At 37.6% G+C, this 14,828-nt stretch overlaps 1 protein-coding gene across 11 annotated transcripts in view; it reads right to left on the bottom strand.

The window, feature by feature from the left end:
• Nucleotides 1-359: 359 nt before the first annotated feature.
• The window catches only part of LOC122570662, a 32,256-nt gene continuing 17,787 nt past the window's right edge, over nucleotides 360-14,828 (bottom strand). For 9 of the 11 annotated variants that reach the window (XM_043733262.1, XM_043733256.1, XM_043733253.1 and 6 more), the window contains 3 exons: nucleotides 10,074-11,186; nucleotides 3,209-3,889; nucleotides 360-2,134 (listed from right to left, as the gene is read on the bottom strand). In XM_043733262.1, coding sequence (XP_043589197.1) covers nucleotides 1,331-2,134; nucleotides 3,209-3,889; nucleotides 10,074-11,156 — 2,568 coding nt within the window. In that variant the 5' untranslated portion in view covers nucleotides 11,157-11,186 and the 3' untranslated portion in view covers nucleotides 360-1,330. Of the gene's footprint in view, nucleotides 2,135-3,208; nucleotides 3,890-10,073; nucleotides 11,187-11,921; nucleotides 12,087-14,828 lie in introns of those variants that run through there. The other 2 variants (XM_043733264.1, XM_043733263.1) reach the window with 2 other exon arrangements.

Below are 14,828 nucleotides of genomic sequence, written 5' to 3' on the forward strand. Positions count from 1 at the left end.
TTCATTAGATTTTTTCAAAGAATCTTCTTATCCAGAGGATCATGATACATTGTTAAACATTGTAGCTAGAAAGTTCCGAAGTCCAATGGTTATGCAAGATGATTCCAAGAAATAAAAGTACTTAGGACTTTTGATTAGCAATGGAAACGGAATATTTTTTGTTGAAAATAACATTAAACAAATACTCAACGAAAGAGGTATAAATTAGAGGAAAAGTATCAAGAGTAGGAAATTTTTAAAGGAGTTCGCTGCAAAGGTCGATGAATGTTCGATCGTATTATCGAGATTAATAAGGTGTGGAATTTGTAAAGAATTTTTGAGTATTTTTTAGGTATATTGAAATAAAAATAAAATTTTGATCTTCTAATTCGGTTCGCCATTTACAGGCTCAGATTTAATATTGTCATATTTTTTACACTGTAAATATACATCTTTGCATTTATATTACAAGTAGAAAAAGGCAGCAAATATAGAGGTTGATTTATTACAGGTTAATGTACAAAAGTCAGATTCTCGCCATTGAACTTGCTTCTCGAGAAGCTTACAAATTTCTTAAATCGATATTTGTCATACATCGTACATTCGAACAAATGTAACAAGATTATCTCTGTGTATATGTATTACCTTGCTCAAGTAGTAAATATACAAGCAACGAAAGGCAACCAATTTTTTCATCTCTATCAAATTGCGAATTAATGCCATGGATGATCTTTTCAACTGACCTATTTCAAGTTAAAAGGTAGAAGAAAAAAGAAAAGAATAAGAGAAAAGAGAAAAGAAACGAAAAAAAGATTCAAGAATGACGTATCGGTTTGTGGGTTGAATCGATACGTCCTACCGTAAAACGACAATTTCTAGGAAAAGGCGGCTGTTCGTACTGTTATGGTAGCTCTCGGATTACCAACTGGCAGTGCTACTTTCAAATGAATCTAATACTTTCTACCGTTCGATTACGATTTGCGGGCAGCAGCAACCTGATCGATTTATCCGTCGAATTACCTCGTGCATTATCGTTTTAACCACTTGTCTTGAAAATCAGCCCGACAAAAAGCATCTCCGCGCAAAGAGGTTATTTCATCGACTAAAAAAACTTACAACGAATTCTCCACGTCAATCGCATAAAATACAGAACGTGTAAATTTCACGTCACGTCTGATTCATAGCCGTCACATCACGGTGTCTTCACCAAGTATTTAATTCGACACGTGCGTGCATTGATTTCATTGAGACGACGAGTATCTGTCGTATTTGTTTAGCTACGATAATAATACCTCTTCGAATACTCTACACTCGTGTGGGCAGGCTAATAGACCTCTCTATAACTTTATCGCTACGTACCAATCCCTTCTATTCCGTTGCTTTTCGAAATCGGCGTTAGAATGCTTAATTCCTGGTCAGAATTTGGAGGCGTTAATGTATCTGTAGGTGTCCTCGATATTATTCTTGCTTGTATAACCTTCGAAGAATCTATCACAGTACCTTCCATCTGCGAATCCTTTGCTTCTATCGGATTACTAACGGTACACTTCTTGAAATGAGTCCTCATGTTGCTACTTTGAGAAAATCTCAAGCCACAGTTTGGACAGGAATACGGTTTAGTTCCTGTATGGTAATTCAGATGAGTCTTTAGGTGATGCTTCTTCGTGAACGCCTTCGAACATAACGTGCATTGATAAGGCTTTAAACCGGAATGTAATCTCGTGTGTAACGTCATGTTCGATCTATCAGCGAAGGCTTTCTGGCAGACCTGACACTGATATGGCCGTTCTCCCGAATGGGTTCTAAGATGTTGCTTCAACAACATCTTCCTGGAAAATGCTTTTCCACACTGTTCACACTGATGCGGTTTCACTCCAGTGTGGATTCTAACGTGCATGTTGTAGGCGACCCGCTGATTGAAACTCTTGCCACATTCCGCACAGCCATACTCCTTACGGTTACGATGAATCTTCATATGGGAGCTCAGGTAGCCGCGGTCGTTGAAGTATTTGCCACATTCTGGACAGGTGGCTGCGAATTCCCTGGTGCCCTCGTGAACGCTTCGGTGGTACTTGTAATTTCGTAGTTGGGAGAATTGTTTGCCGCAGTCGGTACAACGGAATGGCTTCTCCCCTGAGTGCGTTCTAACGTGCACCTAAATTTCCCATTACAGAAAAGAACAGTGAATATCTTTCTAAATTATATCTTTTATTAGTCGTGGTTGGTCACTAAAGGTTCTAGTGACAATCAGATCGAATGGACGAATTTTGTAACATGCGTCTACGTTTGTAATTACAAGAAGGAAATAATGAATTTTCGTTAATTATATCTTTTATTAGTGGTAGCTGGTCAGTACAGATTTCAGTAACTATTAAATTGATTGAAAAGTTTTTGCGACGCGTACTTGGAATTGTAATTAGAAAAAGGAAATAATAAAATTTTCTTGCAACTTTTCTACTGATAGCTAAAGCTGAATTATTCGATGTTTTAGTGTCTATTGAGTTGGACGTTATTTGTTGATTTCTATAAACCGCAGGTATACGTATAAATGTACATTTCAACGGAATGTGAGCTATAAAAAGACGTAGACGAAGAAGCGTAACGTTGTTGGAAAAAATTAGCTACTGTTGAGTACCTTGAAAATGAAAAGAAAATGACATTCTATAGTACTAGTGGTACGAGATCAATTAAGCAACAGCTGGATGAGAAACCGTCAGGGATAACAATGATTATCGTATCGAATTAATAAAAACTTCAGTTCAAATGACAAGGATAAAATTTTTCAATCAGTCTAATAATTTTGAGAGTTATTCTAATAATGGAAGAAGAAGTTGGAAGCTTTATATGAAATTTTGCTAGGATATCTAGCTGAAGCGCTACCTTTAACAATGTAAAATGAGGTATAACGAGGAAACTATAAATCGCGAAATTTTATTACAACGTGTTACGAGGACGAGCAGTAAGCTTAGTTAGACAAGATACGAAATTGTAGAGAAATTATAAATTATGGAACTTTATTACAGTATCTTATTATAACCAGTGATATTATCATTCGTAGTAATTTTAGTAATGCAGGATAGAGAATCGTAAAAAAAATTCTACGTTGCATAATTTTGCAACAATGTCATATAGCAACGATGGTTAATCAGCCGTAACATCGGTAATATATAAGTTATTAGATTAAAACGAAAAAAGCAGAAAAGATATCAAGCAGCCAGTCGATCAGTACCTTCAGGGAAGCTTTGGTAACGAAAGTCTTGCCACACTGATCGCACCTATGATTCTCTTGCGCTCCTTTGCCGCGTTGAACACCGTCCTGACTAACTACAGCATCGTTATTATTATTATCACTGTTGATAATAACTCTTTCAGCGAGTTTATCCTCGATCCTCGTCTCGTTCTCCAGCTTCTCGGCTTCCACGTTGGCGAAACGATCGATTTTACCGATCGACTCGATCGTATCGCACAATCTGCTAACAGGATGAGAAATTTCCAGCTTCTGCGGCGACTGAGGTAACGCTTGACCGAAATAACTACCCTTTCTATTGATATTCATACGACTATTCTCTGAGGTACTTGGCAACGATCTAGTTGTCGTAGAAATTACGTTATTTTGAGATTGTACGATAGTCTGGTTGTTTCTGGCATCGTTATTCAACGATGGAGTGATTTGACCGATCGTCAACGATGCAATTTGAGATGAATATAATTCTTGAGGCCTCGGTCCCAAAGTAGAGCTCGCTTCCAGTAACTTCTTATCGTTATTGTACGTAACTTCGTGGGTGGTAGGAACTTCGATACCATAATAATGATCCGCAGACGTCGAACATTTGGGGAGCTGTCGATTAGGACTGGCAGAGATCGCTGGAGATCGCGTGACTTCTGGCACACGTAGATTTTCCCCGGTTTTCTGCAACAAGATCACATCGAAACCGCTATTTCCTTCCTCAATTTCACGCCTTAAATCTCTACTATTTGACTTTATCAGGCCAGACCACTTTTTTGCCTCTCTATTTAACACGATCGTCTTAATTACACATTATGCATATACACGTAATGTGTATAATTCATCCTTCATGGGTTACTCGACCGTAAAGAGCTCATACAGAGTTCTTGCTCGTACCAACCGTCCATATAAACCACCAATTATCATTAGAGAAAATCATCGGAAGCAATTAAGCTGATCTGGCTTGAAGAAGTGTTGGCTCCACATTAATCGTCGATTCGTGGTTTTCTAATTGTTGTTCTCAAGTTACGGCACCTCGTGTAACCGATGATCATTGATCATTCGTATCTTTGTAAAAGAATATGTGCGATTAGTACACGCATACTCGTGCAAGTGAAATACAGGATCAACGGTTATTTGATTGTAATTAGAACGTTAATGCAATAGTAAGTTAAAATGGCAAAATGTTATAGATTTAATTTATTCATATTCCAGCCACCGACGATCAACATGTATTTAAAATCTGAACTTTAAAAATTCTCAAACACATATGGTAATGAAAGATTATAGAATGGCCATGAATTTTTATATTTCATTTTCGTATTTATATTTACAGTTAACTTTTACAACTTTTTTTATCGCATTGTACACGTTAATATTCCACATAAATATTTCGTTCGCGAACGGAACCAAATTAGCCATCTTTTATCAGCCTTTCATTGCTCTATGTTTCTGTATTTTCTGATGACATTATGCTGTGGCGCGAAAAGTAACTTACATCATTGATCACATTGGAGTGGAGAGATACGATCTGTATAAAAACGCAATAACGTTAAAAGTTTGGGCAAAGTTAAATACCGGCGTGTGCTTTTCGATGAAAAGCGTCCCACTTATTTTGCATTGCACGATACTCGAGATTGTTAATCCGTTTCTACCAATAATTCAAGTGCCAATCTTCGCATCGACGAAATCATGTACCTATATCAGCGACACGCTCTTTTAAAAGAAAGGTGCGCCTCGTTGCAGTGAGAAGTACAAGAAAAAAAGAAAGAAGAAGAAGAAAGAAGCGATTCTGCATGAAGGTAGAGACGGGGCCAAGTTGCGCAAGGTTGTAAAGTAATCGGAAAAAATCTGGAGCATATCAGTGCACGTGTCGAAAGAGAAAACGTTCCTCTCCAGATTGCGTGTAATAACGCGTAAAAGCGATTCTCGCAGCCGGCTGGTGCCACCAGCTGGTCTGGCACCACCTTCTGGGCCACTCTTCGAAAAAGAAACGAAGATGCGAAGTAAAAAGTGCACGAAGACAGAAAAAGAGGGGAAAAAAGATGAAAAAGGATACAAACAGAGGGAAACAGAACGAAGAAGAAAAAAGGAAAAAGAGCAAGTGGTACGTGTAACTGATAGTTTCATTAATAAGAATGACATTGGCCAAGCAAGAGGAGGCAGCTGGTGTCGTGGACACGTCTTATCACCTGGCACCATCGAATTACCATGGTCCGCTAAATGAGCCAGCAGAAGTGCACACCCGGAGGAGCACTGATTCCTCTGCATATTTCAGCTGAAGAAAGCAAAATGAACGGCTGGCATATCGAGACGCGCACGGTTGAACCGTGTGCTTTCATTTGTGGTGAAAGGTCGACGAAGAATAAAGTGGGTCCTGCTTGTTCCCTCAGCTCTTCTTGCGTCTTTCTTGTTTCCTCTAGAAACAACAAGCGATCGGCTGTATAGGGTAGTTTGCGAGACGACCACTGTGAAATTCGAACTGTTCCCTTTATAATTTATCGCGGACATTTTCCTAAATGTATTTCATAAGCGTCTGAAAATGAATGAATGGTTTGTAAAGGGAAAAATATGCCAAGGTATATATCTCTTTCGTAAAAAATTGAATCGTGTTACGTTTCCAAATGTACCATGTAATTCTCTTTTCATATTCTTGTGAGATTGATCGGTATTGAGTAATTTTACGGTTTTGGAAACATAAAAATTACTTGAAGAGAAATCAACTGCTACTGGAAATTTGATCGATAGATTATTCTACAACAAAGTGAGTCTTAGACGCTACTTTTTGTACGAGAGACAAAGAGAAAAATTAAATGGAGACTCCTTTCACCTTTTTTACACGGTTGATTAGTTGACAGTTTGTTTAAAACTTCGTTAGAAACATCTTGACGGAGAAGATATTCAACACCAAGAGTCGAACTGTAGAAATACAAAAAAAGTTTTTTATTAATAAAAATGGCAAATGCAGCAGCAACGAAATAAATAAATTACGAAACAAAGTGGATGAAAATCGTAAATAATGCGAGCAATATATCGAACTCTAATATAAATTCCAATTGAAACGATTTACTTTTACCATTTTCAAAAAACAAAAACGACAGAATTTTCTAGTTACCTTAATGAAACGATACGATCATCGTTCAATGACGTATTTTTCTTTTTTCGAAACATTCTACGAATTAAACTGTCAGGAAAAGCAGGAATATCATAATAATTTACTTCTATAACGCCCTATATATTTTATAAAATGAAGGAATTCCTCGTTACTTTTTCTTCCTGTATTTTACATCAAGATAACAAGTTTCGTCGATTGTGCTTTATCGCAGCGATGTAAATGTATGGATGAACAGCAGCATTCTTAACCCACTCAAGATGAGTCGAAACTGTTTCTGACTAACTCAACATGTTCGATCGAATTGACGAACAATATAGTTAATTATTTGATAACGATTAACGGAGGCCTGGTTTCATTTTGTCGATATGAATCGATTCAAATGCCAGACGACGGCTTGACAGTTCAAAACAATTTCTGCTCTACTTGCACACCAGCGATGAAGCATCCTTTCTTTACGATTGATACGGTAGATAACGATTTCAGTCATGAAACGAGAAACAGGATCTGCGCGGATCGGCAGAACTACCGAGTGGATTAACATTTTAACTAAATGATTTGGAATAACCAATATTTTATATGCTCGGCATTGCGCATATCTAATTCACTGAGAACAGTTTGCTCTGATCGTAGGATCGCGTGTGCGTTTGTTGCAAATTCAATTGCCAGACACTGGTCTGGTATAAAGGATGGTAACATGCTCACCTAGATGCTTGCAATAAAGTTGAACCGATCATATAGAATATATAGTATCGTCCAAAAGTGTAGGCTCAGGTATCGTTAAGTATCTTACGAGTAAAACGATTCGAACGGGAATTTCTCTAAATTTAATCTTGAAAGGATCTTTAAAGAATCTTTAGAGGATCGCTTGCCTACCATGGTTAATTTTGGTTAAATTAAAAAGATGTAGAATCTTTATGAAAAGGAAACCTATGTGTAGACATCTTTAACGTAGATTAAAGATCGCTTGAATTGATTTCGCAGTTTCTAAGAAACTACGTCGTAACTTCTTTTTTCAGCGTTAACGACCGAGAAGATATGCTAACAATTAAAGCAGCGGCCTGATACTTTGGAACGCAGTGTATTATTTAGTTGGACTGGAAAACACATTAGGGAAGAAATCGGACTCCGGGGAACATTCAATAAAGCTAAAATTTAATACAGTCGCGAAGAGACAAATGGCTGAATATATTTAAAACGTCTAAGGCGTACGAACTGTTCGCGGACTTTCCATAAGTGTTTTATACCTGAAACGGGGACGATCTCGAGCAGTACAGACGGGTGAATGTTATGCAATGACCCGAGCATGTTCGAGAGATCATCAAACGCGAGAGGGAGATGGAGGAAGAGAAGCAAAAGAGCGGAATGCCGAACGAGTGATTTCACAGTAAAGATTTGCAAATCGAAGGAAAGGGGGAAAGGGGGATAGAGCGTAAAAGAGAAATAAAAGTAAATTAAATGGTTAGCTGATTTTACGACGAAACTACGAGGAATCCCATTTCCTTAATGGACTGTTTAATTTGCAAAATTAACGGCACGGGTTCGCGATAATTCCGGAAAATAATTACGGAAAGACTGGAGAAGAGTTAGAACGTTTCACGCGTTCAATATGCCTACACAGGTTCTGCTTAATTAGCCTTTGAAGCGACTTATGCTGCCAGTAACACACAACAGTCATGGCGGAAGAATAATGCAAATATTTTCACTCGTTAATCTTTCGCTACACAACTTAGCTAAACCGGACCACTGACATTTCCAATCTCATAAACGAAGATAAGTCTCATGACTCGTTAAGATTTTACCTCTGTCCAATCATAGGATCGAATCATTTCCATTTCCTGTCCGATGAATTTTATTTTTTGTGTCAAATACGATGGTGTATCGTATCTGATGGACATAATATCACTTCTATATATTTAATGCCGATACTGACGATATAATTTAACAATAAGAAAAGTATACTTTAAAACGGGCAAGCTGAACAAATTGAAGAATATTCAGGAATGCGGTGGAATCGATTATTCGGCGAAATATCATTTTAAAGTCCTCGAAAGCTTGAAAAAAAAATTAAAATTATTAACTTAATCGCTTACTCCCTATATAACGGTACAAAATACTTATCATAAATGAACAAGGAACCAGTCTGAAATTAATTTGCATACAAATTCTAAGCCTTTTGTTATCGAAGGGTGGTAATAATGCTTTAAAATATCTTGAAATATACGTTATATGTATTAAAACAATAAACGAAGGAGTATTGTTATAATTCAAAGTAACCACTTTGTGTAGTAATACCGCCTCTGTGGTAGATTCCATATGGCAAGGAATCTCGAAAGATGAGATCGCCTAGTCTCTCGTTCTTGATCAAAAGCCATGGTAAACAAGTCACTTTCTGTACGAAAGGATAGCGATTGCTACCGAGCAAGATTAGTAACCCGATCTGCCGAGATCCGTGTATGCGACGTGATGTAACAATATGAAGGCACGGAACGGAATCGGTAATTGTATCTGGTCGATAATCGACCGAACAAATTCATCGAGGCTTGTGCAATTGAAAATCCGATGTATTACGAAAAACTCCTCAAGTTACTGGATCGTGCCGAATTTTCTATGATATTTTCTCGATCTTCTCTGTGTATCAGAGGCATTGCTCCAATTTTCATGAAAGCAGTGAAAGGAAATATGTTCCAACAGAGACGGAACAGTCGACCGGAGGAAAAATCTCAAAACTGTTATATCTTCTAAACTAAAGAAAAAAGAAGAAACGAACGTATTAGATTCGATCTCTATAATCGTAGTAAAACACGACGACAGAGAGCCTGATCGATTGCCCTAACTGTAATTACTTTGTAATTACCCTACCATAAAAATAAGTAGACTCGATATTTATTGTATTTGACCCAGGAACTCGATTAATCAGCTTAGAAATTTCGTAGTTGATCGTCCAGTTGAAAAATATGCTTTTCAAATTATCACGAGTCTGAAGAATAATAAAACTGAAGATACAGCGATCGAAGATTGGGTATATCGAGCGTCTTCCCCTTTACTTTCTTCCAAACTCGGTCGCGATTCGAGGAAATAATTGGTCGATAATCGTTCACAGCCTAGATTCGTTTAGTAGATACTCAAAAACATCTATGGTCGCAGATATTACAAATTCCCGTTTATTTTTTCTATAACTGGAACGCATCCAGATCGTGCAATCGGATATTCAGAGAGCGATTAGTTTACGAGATAAATAATCTTCTGAAAGGAATACCACAGCTGAGTGTAATGGGCACCTTGAAACAGAAATCCCGCTTCGTGTCTACCTCCCAGCTATACGAGATGTTTCCAGAATACTTATTCAATTTGTATCACGCTAATGGATGCCACGGCAGCCATTTAAATGCTCCTCAAGTATCTCCACAACGAAAATTACCACTTGCTTTCCAAGTAATTGTACTTTGTACAGTTACATTGCTGTTCGAACATACTGTATCAATCGTGGGTGAGAATACGACTGTTTATGTTAACGCCACGATAGACAGATAGATTCCCCGGTACCTGGCATTTCTTCAGTTACAAAGAATTACCGTGTAGTTCGCCTAAGTATCGGTTACATGCTAGATACTCGCAATTAACGTCTCTTGCTACACGATTTTCCTTGCCTAACAAACTCGCAATCTTCTCTAAGAACTTTTCGCAACGTCTATTCGTCTAAGGTAACATATAAAGAGCAAAATTATCATACGGAAGACTGCATGGAAAACTTACGGCATCGTCGACGTGGGGCTGAAGGACTATCGGCTGCAACTTGGGCAAATGGTAAGGCCTGACAGTTTGCTTCCACGGCGAGGCTATGACTCTATTAGCCACTTGTCTTCTCGGCGACTTCCAGACGAAACAGTGATCACGACAAGTCAAATCTTCACCAACGTCCAAATTTTCGTACGATCTAGTACTTGCAGGTAACTGTAGAGCTACGGTTTTGCCCTGACAGGGATCGATTCGAGAACGAATTACACTGAGACGATCAACAGGAATCCTCTCTTGCTCGAAACAGCTACCGTATGTGGATAAAATTCTCCCGGAGGTATCTTCTTCGTTCGTAGCCTGAAAACGATCGTGGTCACCTTTCATTCTCGCCTCGAGTGGATCCAACTGCATGCTACGAAGATCGTACAAGCTCCTGGAAAAGCAAAATTCCTGCTGACGAGCCTTTTCCGAAGAATCGCAACCGACAAACGGATTTTCCGAGTGTGCACTGGCTACGTCGCTAATCCTATCGATCCTAGGAACCACGCTGATCGGTTGATACCGACTGACATCTGTCTGATTCAACTTGTCCTTATCCATACGTTGATCTAGACCGTGAATAGTCTTTTCTTGAGCCGCGCTCGGGAAAGGAGCAACGGGCCACGTTGTAGAGCAATATCTACTTGGTCTTGGTCCATATCTCGATCCGGCAAAGTTCATCGATTCAGGAAGCGGTCTGATTTCTCTTGCGGTTTGCAAGGACTCGATCGCCGGATAGGATTCCTCCTTGCCCGCGGAATCTCCATCTTGATTCCTACGTGGATGGCACCAGCGGTCACAGCGCGGATACTGGTCGCACTGAAGGTACTTTGGACTGATCTTCACGTCCTTGATGTCTTCCTGCTTGCAGTCAGCCTGCGTACAGGTCATCACGACAGGCACCGGCGGAAGTCTAATGTGGAGGGCTTCGGCCGCGTGTAGAAACGCATTCAGACGCGGACGAGGTACCGTCGCACTTCCTGTGTACACGAAACCGAGGATCGCCGCCAATTCTGGTGCCTCTACCCCGGCCAGGATCACTGTGATGGGCTCGCAATGCATCGACGTTCTACTGTGCGCCAGTAACACTTCCTGAAAACAGAACGACGAGCTGGGTTATTCAAAGAGGGCCAAAGATATTTATGGGCAACGTGAATGTGAACGAATGTGAAATTTTTGCTGGCCAACTTGTCGAGGTTCACTGTGACACGGCGCGTTACACCGTTCTCCAGATCGAGAATTTAAATTCCGCGTGTGCGTCGCGGAGACCTCTTTCGGCTCTGGGAAAGGTCACGGATGATTTGGTATCCTAGTTATTTTTGTACAGTTTTAATAATTCCGTTTTAATAATCTTGCTCGTTGTTTGGAATAAATTTAGGTGGCCGATAAGATCTTACAACGATGTTTTTCCCCAATGAATTATTAAGTTTATCTCTTAGTTTATTTTAATTCGTTTTTACTATAAGTTTCATTTAATGAAATTATTTAAATTTCATTTAACCCAATGTAGTTATTTCGAAACACTGATCAAAGTTATTTTTAACTAGATTGTTGTTCTTTTCAGGAAACATCACACTTCACTTTAATCGTAGATTAATAAAATAATTTTCTATCAAACGGTTAATTAAAATTCTAATCTCTCGTGGATTAATTCCATTAAAAGAGAGAGAGAGAGAGAAAGAGAGAGACACGATGTATAAAGATCATAGATAGATATAAATTTCATAGAAAAATAAAGTTACTTGGAAATATAATTTCTACTCTCATCTAACATAAATTCGCTTGAAATTACTTAAAAACGCTGTACTTCGAACTTGAAATACTTACAATTAGAATTTCATATAAAGAGATTCTAGTTGTTACTAAAGATATTTTAATGAATTTCCATCGAGATACCAACTTCACTTCATAATTTCATTCACTGATATGACCTCTGTGAAAGCCGTTCTCGGAAACTTCGTCTTTCTTCTAACGAAACGAGTGTTTTCTTGAAACGAGAGCGAAATGAGTATCGATATTCTCGTTCAAGGCGATTAAAACGTGCCACTATGCTTCCTTCTATGCAACCGGACGCATAAATGGAATCAACGCGAGTTCTCCAAATGGTTTGCCTGGATCGCGATCTACGTCTGCGTGCAATGCAAAACGTTCAACGACGTGGACGTTATCTTGGATCATAAATCTTGAGGATAGAAAAACGCAGAACTATCATGCATTCCGAATTAACAGAGAACATACTAACGCTATAGAGCGGTTTACATACTAACATTATAGAACTTATTCACCAAGTATACTATAGTCACTATAGTTTACAATGGTTGCTGAAGAGCTTCCGATGTTTCCATAAATTACTTTGAAACAAAGATAATCGAATATTAAAAAGTAATAAATTAGAGCGATAAAATATACTTATATTACTATAGAAAAGAATGCGAAAATGCAAATGTCTATCTCAATTACTAATTTGAAGAAAAATCAGTCTGCGAAACAACTTTAAATACGAATTTTTAGAAACAGACATATTTACTTTTTTACTTTTCTACGTGAAAAGGAAAAAATTTCGTTATTTGACTTATTAATACAAAAATTTTTTTTCCATTTATTTAGCGAGAATAGCTCAATTTATAAAAGAAAACGCAAATTACAACGCGAATGAATGTACAACATATTTTCTATAAGATATGTATTACAGATATTTTAGAATTCATAAAGATCAATGACTAAAATAACTGGTTAAATTAAATGTAGGTAAGTCACATGGTCGTATGCATATATCACATTAAATGCTTCATTAAATACATATTAAGAAACCAACATACAAAACAAGAAACTTTAATTGCTCTTCTAATAACAAAAGTAATTTAGATTGATTGTATCAAATATTTTCTATCCTGTATTAAAGGTTTACGTGCTACATAAAAAGTTCTACGGCCATACTTGTGTACAGTAATTGATACGATGTTAAAACTCACGAAAAAGGGGAAAAAGGATATCTATCCATCTATTGTCGAATGTATAAACGAAATTGCATCGTGAGATATTTTATTCGGATATAAATATAGCATCAGAAATAGTTCATTGGCAGATATTGCAGCAATTTGTAGTAAGAAAAATTAACTTAAACTTCCCAGGGCTTTTAACACCCGTTCTTCACGGTAGAATAACTTTAAGAGATAAATCACCAGATATCAACAGCTTTCTTTGAACGTACCACGAGACGCATAATTATTACACTAATTTTCTATCAAGATAGAACTGCGAACGATAACACGACGTAAGTAATGGCGGTCATTAGAGAACCGCGGCAAACTTTTCTTTGATGCGTAACCAGTCGATGCGCCGGCTCGAACAACGAAGGGACAAGCACGCAGATGGAGAAAGATCGACGATCGATTTCGTACTCCAAGGAATCCCACAATTTTCAAACGGATACAAAATTAACTAACCCGTGATCCTGTTCTCCTTTCGTCCTCTTCTTTTTTGTTATAATTCGATTCTGTCGCTGACTAATTCGTTTTTGTCTGAATAATACGAGTGAAACACCTGGGAATTCCACGAATATTTTTAAAATAATTGTTCCATTAATCCGCGTCAAAATTACAACGACGAGCTAACACGTTTCCTCCGACTTGCTATAAATAAGAACTATTAAAACGAGGACTACCGGGGAAGATTTTTGTGACAATGATATATTGCCGGATAGAGTTATAAGTTCAACTCACTTTTTAACGTTTTCTGTAATATTTATCCTCTATCTTGTAGAGGTACATAAGAGTATGTGAAAAATAATACAGTGTATGGAATTTTCTTATTATTTCTATGTGTAATGAATTATGATTTAGAAAAGTGTTGCTGTTTTTCAGGTGAACGAAACTATGGATTTGTTATAATACCAAATTAGACTTTTGTTCAACTCGTAAAATTCACCAAAATTATTTTTATCACTATAAATAGTAAATCATCGATAGATCTAGCTATTTTGTAGAAACATTTCAAGAGACGCGGTAAGATTTTACTTCGATATATAAATTGCTATAAAAATCCTATTAAATAAAACGAACGAAAGTAATAATAAGATACCTCCAAGAATTCTTACAATACAAAATTTTTTGTCCATTTGATTTAACAGCACATCTCGAAAACGTAACCTGCATTTCGCTTTATGCAGAGGTGGCACAGGAATATCTTCGAATTCTTACTTTATTCCTCATTGTCCAGTTTAATAGGACTTAACTTTTTTTACCTACATCACTTCTGCATTAAACGGCTCATATAATATAGCAAATATAAGAGAAACAGGTACGTGTTACTCGGCTTCGTTAACCGTAAGTGTATTTGATCTAGTCACCAACTTCGCTGCATTTCTAACGTTTCGAACGCTACGCTAACGATACGATCAGATACGGTAATTAGAGGAAATTAACTCGATATCAACAGATCCAGGAATGTAGATTTTATTCATGACATTGCTCCACTTTCGATTAGATTAAGCCAGCTCTTTCGATGAGATTCTTCGTCTGTTCACCGTACAGAATAGGGTAATTAGTTAGAAAGCTGCAGTCTTTTTGTATTTCGATGACTTTTCAATTTGCTATAGAAATCGATATTTCGAACATTTTAGTTTTCAACATATTTGTAAAAAACTGTCGCTACCACTATAGCAAATTCTGCCAATAATTGTACGTCCGTGACAGCGTTGTGCGTTAATATTGGCTAAAATATAAACAGAAGAAA

Source organism: Bombus pyrosoma, linkage group LG9, assembly GCF_014825855.1.
Source record: "Bombus pyrosoma isolate SC7728 linkage group LG9, ASM1482585v1, whole genome shotgun sequence".
In the NCBI taxonomy this organism is placed as follows: Eukaryota; Metazoa; Arthropoda; class Insecta; order Hymenoptera; family Apidae; genus Bombus; species Bombus pyrosoma.